The sequence below is a fragment of the Panthera onca genome, chromosome B4, assembly GCF_046562875.1.
Source record: "Panthera onca isolate mPanOnc1 chromosome B4, mPanOnc1 haplotype 2, whole genome shotgun sequence".
Lineage (NCBI taxonomy): Eukaryota > Metazoa > Chordata > Mammalia > Carnivora > Felidae > Panthera > Panthera onca.
Genome location: NC_138345.1, coordinates 22,922,387 through 22,936,966, shown reverse-complemented (window position 1 = coordinate 22,936,966; position 14,580 = coordinate 22,922,387). Strand labels below are relative to the sequence as shown.

Sequence of the window (14,580 nt, the reverse complement as noted above, 5' to 3'; positions counted from 1 at the left end):
CACTGGGAGGAACGGAGTCTTGGGCTCATGAGTCCCAAAGTCAACGTAAATTGGCAGAGGCAGGGCAAGGCCTCAGAGCTGTGACTCCTGATTCCAGGTTTGCCTGTGAGAACAGGTGGGCTCACCCATGCAGGGGCTTGTTCAGCATAGCCTGCACAGCTCTATATTAAAGATAGGGGTAAGAAAAGAAGATCACTTCCAGATTCTGCTGTAAGCCTTGCGAATTCAAAGTATTAGTACTTTGGGAGTGTCTGGTGGCTCAGTTGGTTAAGCCTCTGGCTCTTGGTTTTGGCTCAGGTCACGATCTTGCAGTTCATGAGTTTGAGCCCCGCATTGGGCTCTGCACTGACAGCCCAGAGCCTACTTAGGATTCTCTCTCTCCCTCTCTCTCTTCCCCTACTCTGCTTGCTCTCTCTCAAAATAAATACATGAATTTTAAAAAGTTAAAATATTAGTACTTTGGGGGCACCTGGGTGGCTCAGTTAGTTAAGCATCTGACTCCTGATTTCTGCTCAGGTTGTGATCCCGAGGTTCGTGAGATCGAGTCCCGCGTTGGGCTCTGCGCTGGTGGTGTGGAGCCTGCTTGGGATTCTCTCTCTCCCTCTCCTTCTGCCCCTCTCCTGCTTGTGCATGCAGGCTTTCTTGTTCTCTCTTTCTCAAAAATAAATAAATAAGCTTAAAAACATTAATACTTTGGACAGTCTTGAGTGTATGGGTCATCCTCCCCCTGAGACTCATCTTTCTTTATATTAAATGGAAAGAATTTTTTTAAACTCTTTTAATGTTTATTTTTGAGAGACAGAGACAGAGAGAGAGAGACAGAGTTTAAGAAGCACAAACTGCGAGATCATGACCTGAGCCGAAGTTGGATGCTTAACCAACTGAGCCACCCAGGTGCCCCTCAAGTGGAAAGCATCTTAATGAACCTTAGGGCTCTATTAATATTATAAACTCAAATTCCTATTTTGAAGGACTAGGAGAAAATGAAAACTGATCGAGTCAATGAGAAAAATTGTAGAAACCAAGTTTTGGTTTTGCTTTTTGGCCCAAACTTTGATGTGTTTCTCTGTGTTGGAGACATAGTCAGTGTTTTCTTGATGTCTGGTTATGTTTCTCTATTCCAGGAAGCATGAAAGAGAAAAAACTCTCCCTCAAACTTTTCTCACATTATGCCACAGCCAAGAGGGCTATTAACATCCATGGGTCTGTTGGCTATTGGCTACCCATTTTCCTTTACCTCTTCAAAATAGAGTAGGAGACAGTTGAGGCCAGTATAAGAGCAGTTCTTCTAGGACATTGATTCCTCACTGGGAACAATTGGGCTCCCACCTGCTGGGAGGGGTGTTTGTTACTCTCTGGAAATATTTTTAACTACCACAACTGGGACTGCTACATCCTACACGACGAAGACTGATTCCTCCTCAATGTCAATATTGCTAACATTGAGAAACCCTGGTCTAAGTCCAGATAAAATGCATGAGAATTGACCCACCAGGGCACTGCCACTGGTGGTCTTTTAGGCCTTCAAACCTAAGGAATCTCACTGCAGTGGAGTTGCCTAGAGCTTTCTGACAGGTGGAGAAGGAACATCTTTCCTGCATTCGCCATTAGTTTTCAAAGTTCATCGAATGAGTTTAGATAATTACTTCTACCATCTCCTTTCTGGTTTTCTCATTACACGAAAGTAACCTGGCTTTTGAGAAATTTTGCTACTCTGTTGTACATCGCTTTTCGTAGTCTGATTGTAAAGCCAGAGTTTCCCTTTTTTATATATATATAAGAAGGAGAAAATGTGGAAGAAGATTTGGAGAAACTTTTCCAAAAATGTCCCATCTCTCTAAGAATGGGAGAAATCATTGAAAACCTATGTTTTAGGTTTTCTGTATTAATACAGAGGGTTTCTAAATAAATGCCCAAATGACAACTTCTGTACCAATTCTCAACATTTATCATTTTTAAGAGTCTACTATTTTTAAAAACAATGCAATCCAGGGGCACCTGGGTGGCTCAGTCGGTTAAGCGTCTGACTCTGGCTGAGGTCATGATCTCACAGTTCCTGAGTTCGAGCCCCTCATCGGACTCTGTGTTGACAGCTCAGAGCCTGGAGCCTGCTTCAATTTCTGTGTCTCCCCGTCTCTCTACCCTCACCCCTTGCCTCAAAGATAAATAAACATTAAAAAAAAATGCAATCCCGTTGATTAGAACACTGCACCAGACCCAGGATATGTGCCTAAATCAAGAACTTAGAAACACAGATTACTTTTAAGACTTAAAAAAAAATAGTGAAAAAGAAGGCAAAAAAGTCCCAGATAACAAACAAGTCATAACATACAAGGTAACACGACGTGGCTGTCAAGGTGAAAAGGTAATGAGTACAGAGTTCAGGTGTGACATTTATCACATTGAAGACTGTCTACACCACTTAAGATTTGGCAGAATCCCCAGACAGTCAGAAAAGCCTGACTCACTTATCTCTCCTTCCTGTATTCTCTGTAAAAGGTGACCTGGGTGTATATTTTGTGGCCAAATGTGCAGAACGCACTGAGGAATCTGGGCTTGAAAGGCCAGTGATGTTAATCCTAGGTTGAGAAGGAAATTATTTCTCAGGTAAGCATTTGGCCTTTAGCATACAAACTAGATTCTTCTGATCTCCAATTCCTTGGAATGGCCCTAAGTTAAAGGTGTGTTAAAATGTTTCACCTTTGTGACTTTGAGGACTGGTTGGCATTTCTGTGTTTCGTATGAACCGAAGAGAACCTGAAGGTTATTTCTCCAGCCAGGAACAAAGTCTGATAATGTCCATGTTGGCCTGAGCTTTGAGTTTAAGAGGCTCCTGATCGTTTGGCTGAGCCAAGAAATAGTGGAGAATTTGGGGTAAAGTGAGGACCAAACCAAGAAAGCCACTGGCCACAGTAACTGAATAGCATCTCAAACGGCCTACAAAAACAGAGTTCTGCTTCACCCAAGTACTAAATGCAAATGCCCACTTCTGCACCAAGGGACAACTTTTCACTATGAGACCTTCCCAGTTGTTCCTTACAGAAACACTGTGAAAAATGGTGAAGATTTTTTTTTTAAATTAAGTAGGCTCCATGCCCAACATGGGGCTTGAGCTCACAACCCTGAGATCACATGCTCTACTGACTGAGCCAGTCAGGCATCCCTAAATGATTTTTTAATTTGGTCCATTTATACTTATTCTTTAGATATAAACTATAGATATTGAGATTAGTGATGCATTTATGTTTGAGAAAAGCTTATTCGAAGTATATTAATACACTTTGAAGTTCACTTTTACTGTTATCCTTCATATTCCAAAGATTAAAATCATTAAATCAAGCTAATCGTTTTCTTTCTAATGTAAAAGTTAAAAATATAAAAAATAGGCTTCTTAATTAAGAATCCATCATTCTTGGTGCTCATTAAACAGAAGCTTTTCCTGTAGGTTATTTTTGCTTTACACACACACACACACACACACACGCACACACACACAATACATATGTAGAACAAATTGATAACACAGTTTTGAAGGAAAATGTTAGCTCATTTACATGAAGAAACTTTTACAGATTGTAGGTTTATTAATTCAAAACTCTTCAACTGATCCATTTATTAATGTAGAAGTTCCACTGACTAGAAATTCCATTTAAAATTATTCTATTTTGATAATAGATGAAATGTCCTAGGCACTCCTGAGGTACTCAGTATTTTGAATACCTTATTTTATCCAAGCTTCACAATGACGTTAAGAAGTAGGAACTAACATTATCTTCAATGAACAGATGCAGAAACTAAGGCAAAGAAGTTAAGAAACTTGCCCAAGGTCAGCCGGTAGGTGGTGAGGTATGATCTTAAAGCTGACTTTGCCTGACTGGGAGCCAAAAGCCTGAAACAGAGCACCATAAACTTTTCATTAGTCTAGGTATTACTTTATGGACTATGACAATAAAAGCACCTTGTTTTAAAGTAATCTTTAGTTAAAAATTAATCACAAATTCAAACTGACTTTTCTCATTAGTTCTCATTGCTAAGCTTCTAACATATGTTAACTAACACCCTTTTCCTCAAACCTCAAAGCGTTTTTGCAGTAAAATTTTACTCAATTTCAGTTAAAAATTGTATAAAGCTTACTATAATTTTCCATCGAAGAGAGACATTAATATTGGAAGCTAAATTTAGCAATATATGTCAAGAGCCTTAAAATATTTATACCTTCTAACTTAGAAACTCCATTTCTGGAGAATTTATCCTCCAGAAATGGTTAAAGTGCATATAAATGTTTTATTACAAACATATTTATTTGTATATACTTATGAAATCAAAATTTGGAAGTGATAAAAACATATTGGAGAATGGCTAAATAAATGTTGGCATTGCCGTTTCGAGTGATGTTTACACAGCATTTGTTAGACCATGGAAAAATACTTGTGTTATGTGTTTATTTTGCTTCGAGTGTAAAACAGAGAAGTGAAGTGTAGAAATACAGAGCAAGTGTTTAGCCACAACTATGTCAGATACTTTCTAGAGTCACAAATTGGAAGACCCCAGAACACGTTTAAAATGCCTTCATGTTTTACTTCTATTCTTCCAAATGTTCTGATTTAAAATTACTTGCACATACTAAATTTGAAATGGAAAAATGTATTTGAATATTCTTTTTGAAAAGTTACAGGTCAGCAAGATGGCAGACTGGGAGGTCTCTTGCTCATAACCCGCACAACGACAATAATTTGGCAGATATCCTGGGATACAAACGCCTCTGTGGAAGCTCTGGATCCAGGCTGGAGGTTCTGAAGCCCCTGGTGGAGCCCAAGACCATTTGGAGAAAGCAGGCCGACACCCACATGGCGGACTCAACAGCCATGTACCTGGCTACAGACCCAGAAACAGCCCTGTGGACTTGCTACAGCCCTGTTTGGGGCTCGTCCTGCCACCTGCGCCATGCCAAGGGACACGGGGAGAGTCACACCCTCTGGGAATCACATTCAGCTTGCCATGAATCCTACAGGTACAGCTGAGGCAGTGAGTATAGTAAAGAGATTCCTAGTGAGAAAACAAAAAGAACTCAGTGCCTTCAAGTACAAACCACAGGACTATTAATGTGAGTGCTGCAGTAGATGTCCATTGTCCTGGATACGATAGAGACCTCCTCGGAAATACCAAGAGCCCAGCATGCCCACACCCAGCGTAACTCGCTATATCCCATGCCAACTTCGCTTACTGGTTCATCTGGATAGTCTCTATGCTGGCAATGTCAAAAACAATTGTCTTTGAAACCCACCACACTATCGTTAAGAGAGACCAAAGGGAATTGATGCGGTGAGACGGCGTTCTCTTTTCGCTACTCAGAAAGTTGATCTTGTTCACAAGCTGGGGGGAAGAAAGAAGGCATGAATGGGGGTGGGGTAAGTTCCTTGTCTTGTAGGACTATGCAGAGTTTCGTGTCAACTTGAAAGGCAGTACAGAGAGGCGGCCTTGCGAAAGGCCTCAGCCATGTCTATTTAAGTTTTTATTGCATATTTTAAAAAAGAAAAACATAGCAATAAATAGTTTGAAAACAATGCTGTATTGAAATACTTAGTTCTTTCAGTGTATCTTTAAGACCACATAAAACCTCTTACTGAGAGATAATATTAAACGTATCAATTTGGGGCACCTGGGTGACTCAGTCGGTTGTGCTTCCAACTTCAGCTCAGGTCATGATCTCGTGGATTGTGGGTTTGAGCCCCCAGTCAGGCTCTGTGCTGACAGCTCCGAGCCTGGAGCCTGCTTCAGATTCTGTGTCTTCCCGTCTCTCCTCCCCTCCCCTGCTTGCGCTCTGTCTCTCTCTGTCTCTCAAAAATAAATAAATCTTCAAAAAACAATTTTAAAGCATGAATTTAAATATTTCATGGTAGTGTAATTTTAAAAACCTTTTATAAAACACCCCTGTTAAGGTTTCCATGGTCAAAAAAGTTAGGGAAACACTTCATTTTGCTAAAGTCTTCTTGAATATTGACAGTACGTGTTGGCATATTACAAGCTCTGAGAAGTTCCACAAGATAGAAGTGTGTTTAACTTTACTTATCTCATTATTTCTCCAGCCTAATGAATTACAACCTCATCTTTTTCAAATATAAAGACAAGCGACACAAAACACACCTTGGGAGGTATTGCTCTAGGTACAGCAGTGTCCAATCTCTTTTTCTTTCTCAGTCTCCTCCCTCCCATGAGAGAACTCCAGGCCTCAAGCCACACCTCCCCAACCTCTTTCCCAAGCTCCCCCTACTTCCTTTCTAAAATACAATCCAGAAACTGGCGATAACTGGAGTAGTTCCTGGGATCTTGCCCGTGAGTATAAGACATCTATGCTGATCAAAAGAGGGTCTACGTACAGTTAAGAGAATAAACAGCTTGGTTCCAATTCCAGGTGGTCTTCAGCCTCCCCACATGAGCCAAAGTTTAAGGAGATCTCCTTGGTTTGGGGTTTTTTATTTATTTATTTTTATTTTTTTGAAGTGTACTTCTTTTCATTAGAAACTCAGCACTGGCTGAGGCACCAATTAATTTTGCATAAACTGCCACAGCACCATCAGATGCTAATCCGTTCATTCATAACCACAAGGTATTGTGTTAGGGTCATGTACATGACTTGTGCCTCCAGCCCTGTGGATTTATTTAGTGCTTAGCCTCTAGTTCCTGCAGCTGTGTCCTTTCAATGACTGCTTTATGGTGGCCAAGAGAGTTGAGGTCGGCTGCCAGGACTCTGAGATCTGGAAGGACACATGGACACATTATTCTTTTACTCTGAAGCTATCCGATTCCTGTTCCGGTCAGATGGGGAGATAGTGGGAGAATATCTCTGAGGCAGCCCAGCACTTAGTGTTGATGATATTACTCATGCCTGACATTATTGCAAAAAAAGCAGGCTTAAATCTACCCATAGTGGGTTCTTCCATGGAAGGTTAATTACTAATGAAAGTGTAATCATACAAAACATAATTCTGAATGTAGCTCCTGGCTTTCTTTGTAAGAACTACTATGGAGCCATTATTTCCTTTACTCTAAGACTACACATTGGATCCAGTCTGCTTCAAACAAGAGGCCATGAAAGAGGGCTTACTATGCTAATTGAATACTAATGAGGCTCTTGCATAAGTTGTTTTGTGTTACAATTATTTGCAACTATATTTCTTCTGGATTTATGTAAAGGGGAAAAATACGTCAAAGGTAGCAAGATTCTTAACTTAGCCTGAGTATTTGGGAGAAAGTATCTTGCCACTTTTTCTTCTGTTCTTGCAACATTTATAAAGGGTTTTGTGCAGCACTAAGGAAAAGCAAAATATCATCATCATTATTACTGGCCTTTGTCCACGGTGGATTTCATCCAGATTCTAACCAGTGACTCTGTGACTAACAATCTGAGTCACTAAGTTTCATATGTTTATGTATTTCAACACAATTCCCAGGCTGAGAGTTTTTTTTTAAATTTATTTTCATGTTTCAGGGCTCAGAAGAAATAAATGCCATTCTGTATTTTTGAATCCAGGGTTACTGAGCGACAGACTCTAAAGCAACTCAGTGCAAGGATTGAATTGCTCCTTCCGTAACAGATTAGTACTGGCAAAAGTTTAAAAACCACCAAAGTGTCGAAAAATCAGTATGTACTTTTAGGACAAAAGTCTTTTAGCCTAGTGGAGAATTCAGGTGCCTATAAATATTTGTGTGTTTACCATGGTAGCGGTACAAGATAATCTCAGAATTTAAAATGCAGGGAACATACAACTAAAAGGTGATACAGAGAATGACAGGCAAACTCAAGTATGGTCACTGGTTGTTAACTTCGCAAAGATGTACCTCTTTAATCTTACAGCTCCTTCAAGGAAATACCAGAAAATGGACAGTCCGAGCTAAAAATACCCTTTTTGTGTGGAAAATTCCATTATTTTAATAATTTTCTCATTCCCTTACCCATTAGCACACCAGCCCCAACTTCTCCGATTGGTCATGTCACACCCCTCTTAAAAAGGCAAGTACCTTGCCATTTCCAGATCAACCGACTTTACAAGCATTTGCTCATACATTTTCACAGCATCTCAGATCAATGACACCTTACAGGCTCATAGGATTTGTCTAAGATTCTCTTCATGTCATCTTAGGTTAAGCTCATCATTATATGCAATAGAGCAAATGATGCATCGCCCTCTCCTATAGATGAGCATATTAAGGCATATTATATTGATGTCATTGGCTCAGCCTCACTGGCTAAGATCATATGGATTGTTAGTAAAAAAATAGAATCTTATTCCAAAGCTCTTCCACTCAACATGCAGCAGAAATTTGAGATTTAAGAAGAATTTTTGCCTCTAAATTCTCATAATGCAAGATTGAGAATTAAGCCTGGACAGATGAGCTGTTATTCTTGGATATCGGTCCTTGCAATTACTATTTATGATATCACATATTGTATCTTATTACATTAAGGCTGTCCAAAGTACCAAAGTATAATTAGATCACACAAAATGTTATCAAAATATAACAAGATAATAAATTTACTTTTTGAAATGATTTGTTAAAAAAAAAATGGTACATTTAAAAACCAGAAGAAAGAAATCTAACCAGTTTGTGTCAACTTTTATATTGCTTATTATAATTTCTCCCAAGTTCTTCCTGGGAAGTTCATTAATCAATTATATTTGAAATCTCATCCTCTTCTTTTCTACTCCCTTTCACTTTAAGTCAGTGCAATACATCCTGGAATACTCTTGATTTGCAATACCCAAGTCTGGAAACCACTAACCACATGTGGCCATTGAAAACTTTAAATGTGGCTGCTTCAAACCGAGATGTGCTGTAAGCATAACATACACACTGGAGTTCAAATATTATGAAAAAATGAATAAACATGTCGCAATAAAGGTTGAAGTGATGTTTTTTCTATTGATTTAAATAAAATGACTTGTTAAAATTAAAAAAAAACAATGATTTGTTCCTCATGCCTCAAAAAAATAATTTGGTCTTCTTAGAATAGTCCTATACAGGTCTATACAGCAAGTTCTTGAGCGTACATTCATAAGGTTCCTGTTGTCATTCAAGCAAGTTATATTTTTTTTCACTGTGATCCTCTCTGGTTTTACATCTGAATTAATGGTCTTTGTAAGGAAAGATTTATGGACAGTTTTTCTTCTATCTTCCACAGTGTCTGAGCTGGGCTCAGAGTTGTTCCTTCTTGATTTCTGTCTAGCAGCTACACCTCTCATTTGTTTTGAGGTTCTTGCCCCTAATCTGGCCCGTGCACCCACACTGAGCCTCTTATGGGTGAATTTGATATTGACTTTGCAGCAGTAAGAGACAAAGTGGGATACTTTAAAGCATGCTTGGAGAACCACCTGCATTACATTCATCTGACAGCCTTAGTAAGCATGGATTCCCACCCACGGCTTCTCCAGATAACCTGCCTGGTGGCGGTAGGGGCGCTGGTGGGGGGGGGGGGGAGGGGGGGCGGAGAAAGCGGGGGAGTGCTGGCGTGAAATTGCCTTAACTTGCTCCCCAAGGGAGTGTTGTGAACCCTGAAGTTTGACCACACCGTAATGATAGTACTTTTCAGTTTCCTGAAAGGTTTAGTGACGTTGGTTGTGTAGATACTTCCCGGGTTTGGTTTCCGACAATGCCAATGCAAGGTAGACTTTCACCTTTGGGCAAAGAGGTGAGAGGCACACTATAGAAAACGGCCCTGAACCAGGAACTCTGACAAGTACTGAGCGGAGAATGTTTACCCATGCGCTAGGAAAAGGTATCACCCAGTTCATAGGGGCCAGTGGGCAAGCCTGGTGCCCAGTCTTGGGGACCCAGGGTGCTGTCTTCCTTCCTCTGCGCTGGCATCTGGGAAAGCCTAACAAACAGTGCTCAGCACGGCCACGTCTGAATGACTAATAGTTTTCCAACCTAGAGCGACATCAACTGATTATTATTTTCCCCTCAAACCCGGCAAAATCAGCATTCCTCTCCCTGCCGTGTGCCAGAACCCGAGCATGAGCAAAATAGTCTTTTGGAGAGAAAGGGCTGAGTCTGAGAACTGTGTCCAGCTCAGGGCTTCAAACCCAAAGAGGGGCTGCAAAGCACGCGACGGGACTGCAGAGACCAGGGGAAAGAATATATATATGCAAGGAAAGCGGAGACTCTGAGGAATGGACAAAGAACCGGCACATTCGGTTGTGGGGAGGCTGGGATTAGGGGTTCAATTAACAAAAGATTCATAAAAGAGGCTGTCGAATCTGAGAGCGATTGCTGTTAACCGCAACCCGAAAGCGTTAGAATCTGATCAGATGGTCTCACAAAAGTGGCAAAGTGGATAATCTGTCAAGAATCTCTCTTTTCCGCATGAATGCGGTGAAGGAAAGACCCTACTTGGAATTCCAGATCCCAAACTTTGGGCTCTGGCCGGGGTGAAAACAATCACAGGGCTCTTGCAAACTCCGGGCTTGGCGGTTCGAGGATTTAAAAACACACATTTGGGTTAGTTTCGTCCACAGCCATGCTTGGAGAACATCCCACATCGCAGACTCTTTGACGGATTCGCTTGGGATGAAGAGCGCGTAAAAAATTAGCAGGAACGATTCAACGACATTGTTCGCCTGAAAGCTGGGACCGCAGCCTCGGGGAGGCGGGGGCCATGAGAACACTTTCTCTTCCTGTAAAATTCCAGCCGCGGGCAGCCGGGTCCGCCCGAGTCCCAGCGGGGAGCAGGCGGCGGGGCTCCGGGGCTCGCAGACGCGCGGCGGCCGCGAGGGACGCGCCCCGGGCCCGCGCTCAGGTGGAGCGCGCGCGGCTCCGCAGCTGCGCCCCGCGCCGCCGCCCTGCGCTCCCGGCCGCCGCCCGCGCCCCGGGACCCTCCGGGGAGGGGCCGGGCGGGGGGACGCGGCGGCCGAGGCGCTGGAGCCGCGCCAGACGCGGGGTCCGCGGCGCGCGGTCCTTCTCCGCCGGCTGGCCCGGGGCGGGGCGGCCTCGTCCCCGTCCCCAGCCGGGTCCCTAGTCCCATCCCCCACCCAGCCCTCGGCTCTCCCAGATCCTTCCCCCGCGCCCTTCTTTCCTTCCCGCTTTCCCCGGGAGAAACATGGCCGGGAGCAGCGAGGAGGCGCCAGACTACGGGCGAGGCGTCGTGGTAAATGCAAACTCCCGATTTCTGGGCTGAGTCGTGCGCTCCCCGCTCTTTCCCCTCCCCTCCCTTCCCCTCCCCTTCCTTCTTGGCTCCCTTCTTTTAGATTAAATGCTTGAAATGCATTCGGGTGAAATGCAAGCGGGCCACGGCTTTGTTCTCCCGTCCCGGCTCGGATCGCTTCCATACTCTCCTCCCAGCCGCCCCTCCCCGCGCCCGACCTGACCCCACACTTAACAGCCCTTCACCCCGCGTTCTCAGTGTCCCCCCTCTGCGTCCCCTCCCCTCCACCCCCCAGCTCGGGCCAGGAATCCAATACTCTAGCGCTAAGGCTGTGCGGTGCCGGGTTCCCACTCCTGCTAGCCACCAGGAGTCACCTTTGGGAGCAGGGCGGGTCTGTGAAGACCCCCCGTGCTGCTCTTGTGGGCCCCCTTCCCTTTGTGTTTCCTCCTGACCCTTCCACGGCAGGCTTTAGGTTTTGTTTTCCAAAAGGATACTGAGGATTCTCGAGGGCAGCTAGGAAATAAAGTAGCTCAAATGGACGGAATTTGAACTTTGAAACGTGGGCTGGGACGCTGGGGTCTTTGCAGGAGCTTGACACAGGCTAGTGCCTCTGGAGCGTCATTTGCCTTGTCTACAAACGGGAGACAGGGCATGCTGGACCTTTGAGCGAATTGGAGAGGTTGTATGCAAAATATCTATCTAGTAGTGTGTCCGTATGGGAGGATGTGGGACGATGGGTTCCCAGACTAGAGCCTCTTTATGCCTGGGAATCCCTCAAAAAGTCAACCAGAGGGTACCCATCTCTCAGTGCCCTGGAATCAAATCCGGTCTTACCCTGAGGCCACTGGCCTCCACTCCCACCTCCTGTCCAAAATGGTTTCTATAGAAGGTGGTGGGTTTTACTGTATCAGGTTTAACAATGGTGAGGGTGGAGAGTGGGCCTAACTTGCTACATTAACATTCCCTTTTTCCCAGAAATCTGTGGTAGTCACAGATAAGGCATCTGTGACTATGCATGGATCCTGGAGTAAAGGGGGTTGGGGAAGGAAACCCCACATGCTCACATAGAACTTATCAGGCTGAAATGTGTTGCTCAGTTCTTAATTTAGCAGCAGGACTTTTCCATCTTATTTTTATTTTTTATGTTTTTTAAGTAGGCTCCATGCCCAACATGGGGTTTGAACTCACAGACTCTGAGATCAAGAGTAAGATGCTCTACTGACTGAGCCAGCCAGGTGCTCCAGGACCTTTCCATCTAAGGATGAGGAGTTCATTTATTTAATCACTCTACAGCTGTTGACTGTCCTGCAGGATTCCAGCTGGTGTTCTAGGCTCTAGGGATACAGCAGGGAACCACACAAAGCCCTGTCTTCATGGGGCTCACATTCTAGAGAAGGGACATAAGTAAGCAAATACGTATAGAAGATGAGCTCACGTAGTGACTTGTGTGATGAAAAGAAGAGCGGGTAATGAGACACAGAGTGATTGGAGGAGGGCTGGGGAGCACTGCTTTTGCTCAGGTGGTCAGGATGGCCTCTTGGCAGTGATATTTGAGCCATGACCTGAAGGGTGAGTAGGAGGTAACCATGTGAAAACTCAGAAGAAGAGATACAGGGCATACTGGTTGCAAAGAAACCATTGTATCCTGACAAGAAATCATCACACCCAATTCATGCTTAAAAAAAAAAAAAAAAAAATCACTCTGGTTGCCATGGAGAGAACAGCCAAGCCTGGGGTGTGGGGAAGGAATGAAAATATAAAAAAGAAAATAAGTTCAATTCTGGACAAATTGAGTCTGTAAGGCCTACAGGTCAAGATGCACTGCAGGCAATTTAAAATTCATTTTTACAATTGAAGAGAGTGATTGGATAGACTTGGAAATCATCAGAAAATAGAAAAATATCTGATGCTTGGAGTGGATAGGGAAGCCCCCAGAAAATAGAAAAAACATCTGATACTTGGAGTGGATAGGGATGCCCCTTGAAAATGGGGGGAAAAATTATAAACTGTTGTTATGGGTAGAAATCTGGAAAGCCCCCAATGTAAGAGGCAGAATGTCCAGGAGAAGTCCGATAAAGAGACCAAGAATGAATAGCAAAGTCCAGGAGAACAGAGAGGGTGGTAGGTGTCTAGGGAACAGAGGTTTTTTTTGGGGGGGGGAGGTAGGGGGGCCATTAAGAGTGTCAGATACTGCAGAAAGAGCAAATGGGATAAAGACAGAAAGAGGCCATTGTGTTTAACAATGACAAAGCCATTAGCAGTGAGGATCATTTAAACGACCATCCCATCAGTTAAAATGGCTACAATATAGTACTTCTATTTAATAACATATACTCTTAAAAAGGAATTAGGTAAATTTATATGACTAATAAGATAGGCAGATTGTTAAAATGTAAAAAGCAAATGATGGAACAGTATAAATAGCCCATTCTCTTAGTATCAGAAGAAGCTCTCTGGGAAGCAAGATAATCTTGTGAAAGATGGAGGGAGGCAGTGAGAGGGTCTCACGAGAGGTTGGAAACGACATGTAATGGGGATAGCCCTGGCATTGATGCCATTTTCTCCAGTAGAACTCGGGATAGTTAGATTAACTCAAGTTGGAAACAGGTAGCGAAGGCAAATTCAGAGTGAGTTCAATGTGCTGGTGAAGCCCATGATATCTAGGGTAGAGAGGAAAGGCAAAGCTCAGAAGAGTATAGATACAGGAAAAAGAGAGCCCTCAGGATGATTGCAAAAAATAAAAGGGAAGATTTAGTACCAGTGAAAAAAGAGGGGACAGGTATTAGTAGCAAGAATTTATTGAGCACTTACTTTGTAGTTTTCCTGTGTTATTTGTTTGCTCCTTGCCGATCTGTGACATAGGAGTATAATCTCTGTTTACAGAGGAGGAAATGGAGGCACAGAGATTAAGTAAATCAGTCACGTAACTCGCAAATGACAGAAGCAAGATTTGAAGTCAGGTTTTACTCACTGTGCTTCATCAAAAGCTGTGATTTCAGTGAAGTACTTCAGAGGTGGGATTGGTCTGGAAGACTGGATTCTGCTAATCTGGAATAAAGGTGTAGTAATTTGGGTTAAGGCAGGTGAAGGAGCCGCAAGACAGAGCGGCTAGTAGGATGATCAAGGCAGGTTTGGGGGCTGTCTGGAAATGAGGTGGACGAGAAAATTCTCAGTTGGTAGAAACTGTGATAAAGATGACAAGGGGCATAGAGCCAGATGACTTAAGCGTAAAAGAAGTATGGTTTGTGCAAGAGAAGGGAATATTAAGAGATTTAAGATGCCTTTTGCCTACAGATGACTTTCAGGTGAATTGGGGAGATAGGACGTTAGTAGATTATTAACAATAAGTGGTAGTGGGGCGCCTGGGTGGCTCAGTCGGTTAAGCGTCCAACTTCGACTCAGGTCACGACCTCAGGGTTCGTAAATTCAAGTCCCGCATC

At 43.2% G+C, this 14,580-nt stretch overlaps 1 protein-coding gene across 2 annotated transcripts in view; it reads left to right on the top strand.

Moving 5' to 3' along the window:
* Positions 1-10,899: 10,899 nt before the first annotated feature.
* Positions 10,900-14,580, top strand: part of PRTFDC1 (phosphoribosyl transferase domain containing 1) — a 99,735-nt gene continuing 96,054 nt past the window's right edge. The window contains exon 1 of one of the 2 annotated variants that reach the window (XM_060659147.3): positions 10,900-11,143. In XM_060659147.3, the coding sequence (XP_060515130.1) occupies positions 11,096-11,143 (48 nt within the window). In that variant the 5' untranslated portion in view covers positions 10,900-11,095. The remainder of the gene's footprint in view (positions 11,144-14,580) is intronic. The other variant, XM_060659146.3, reaches the window with a different exon arrangement.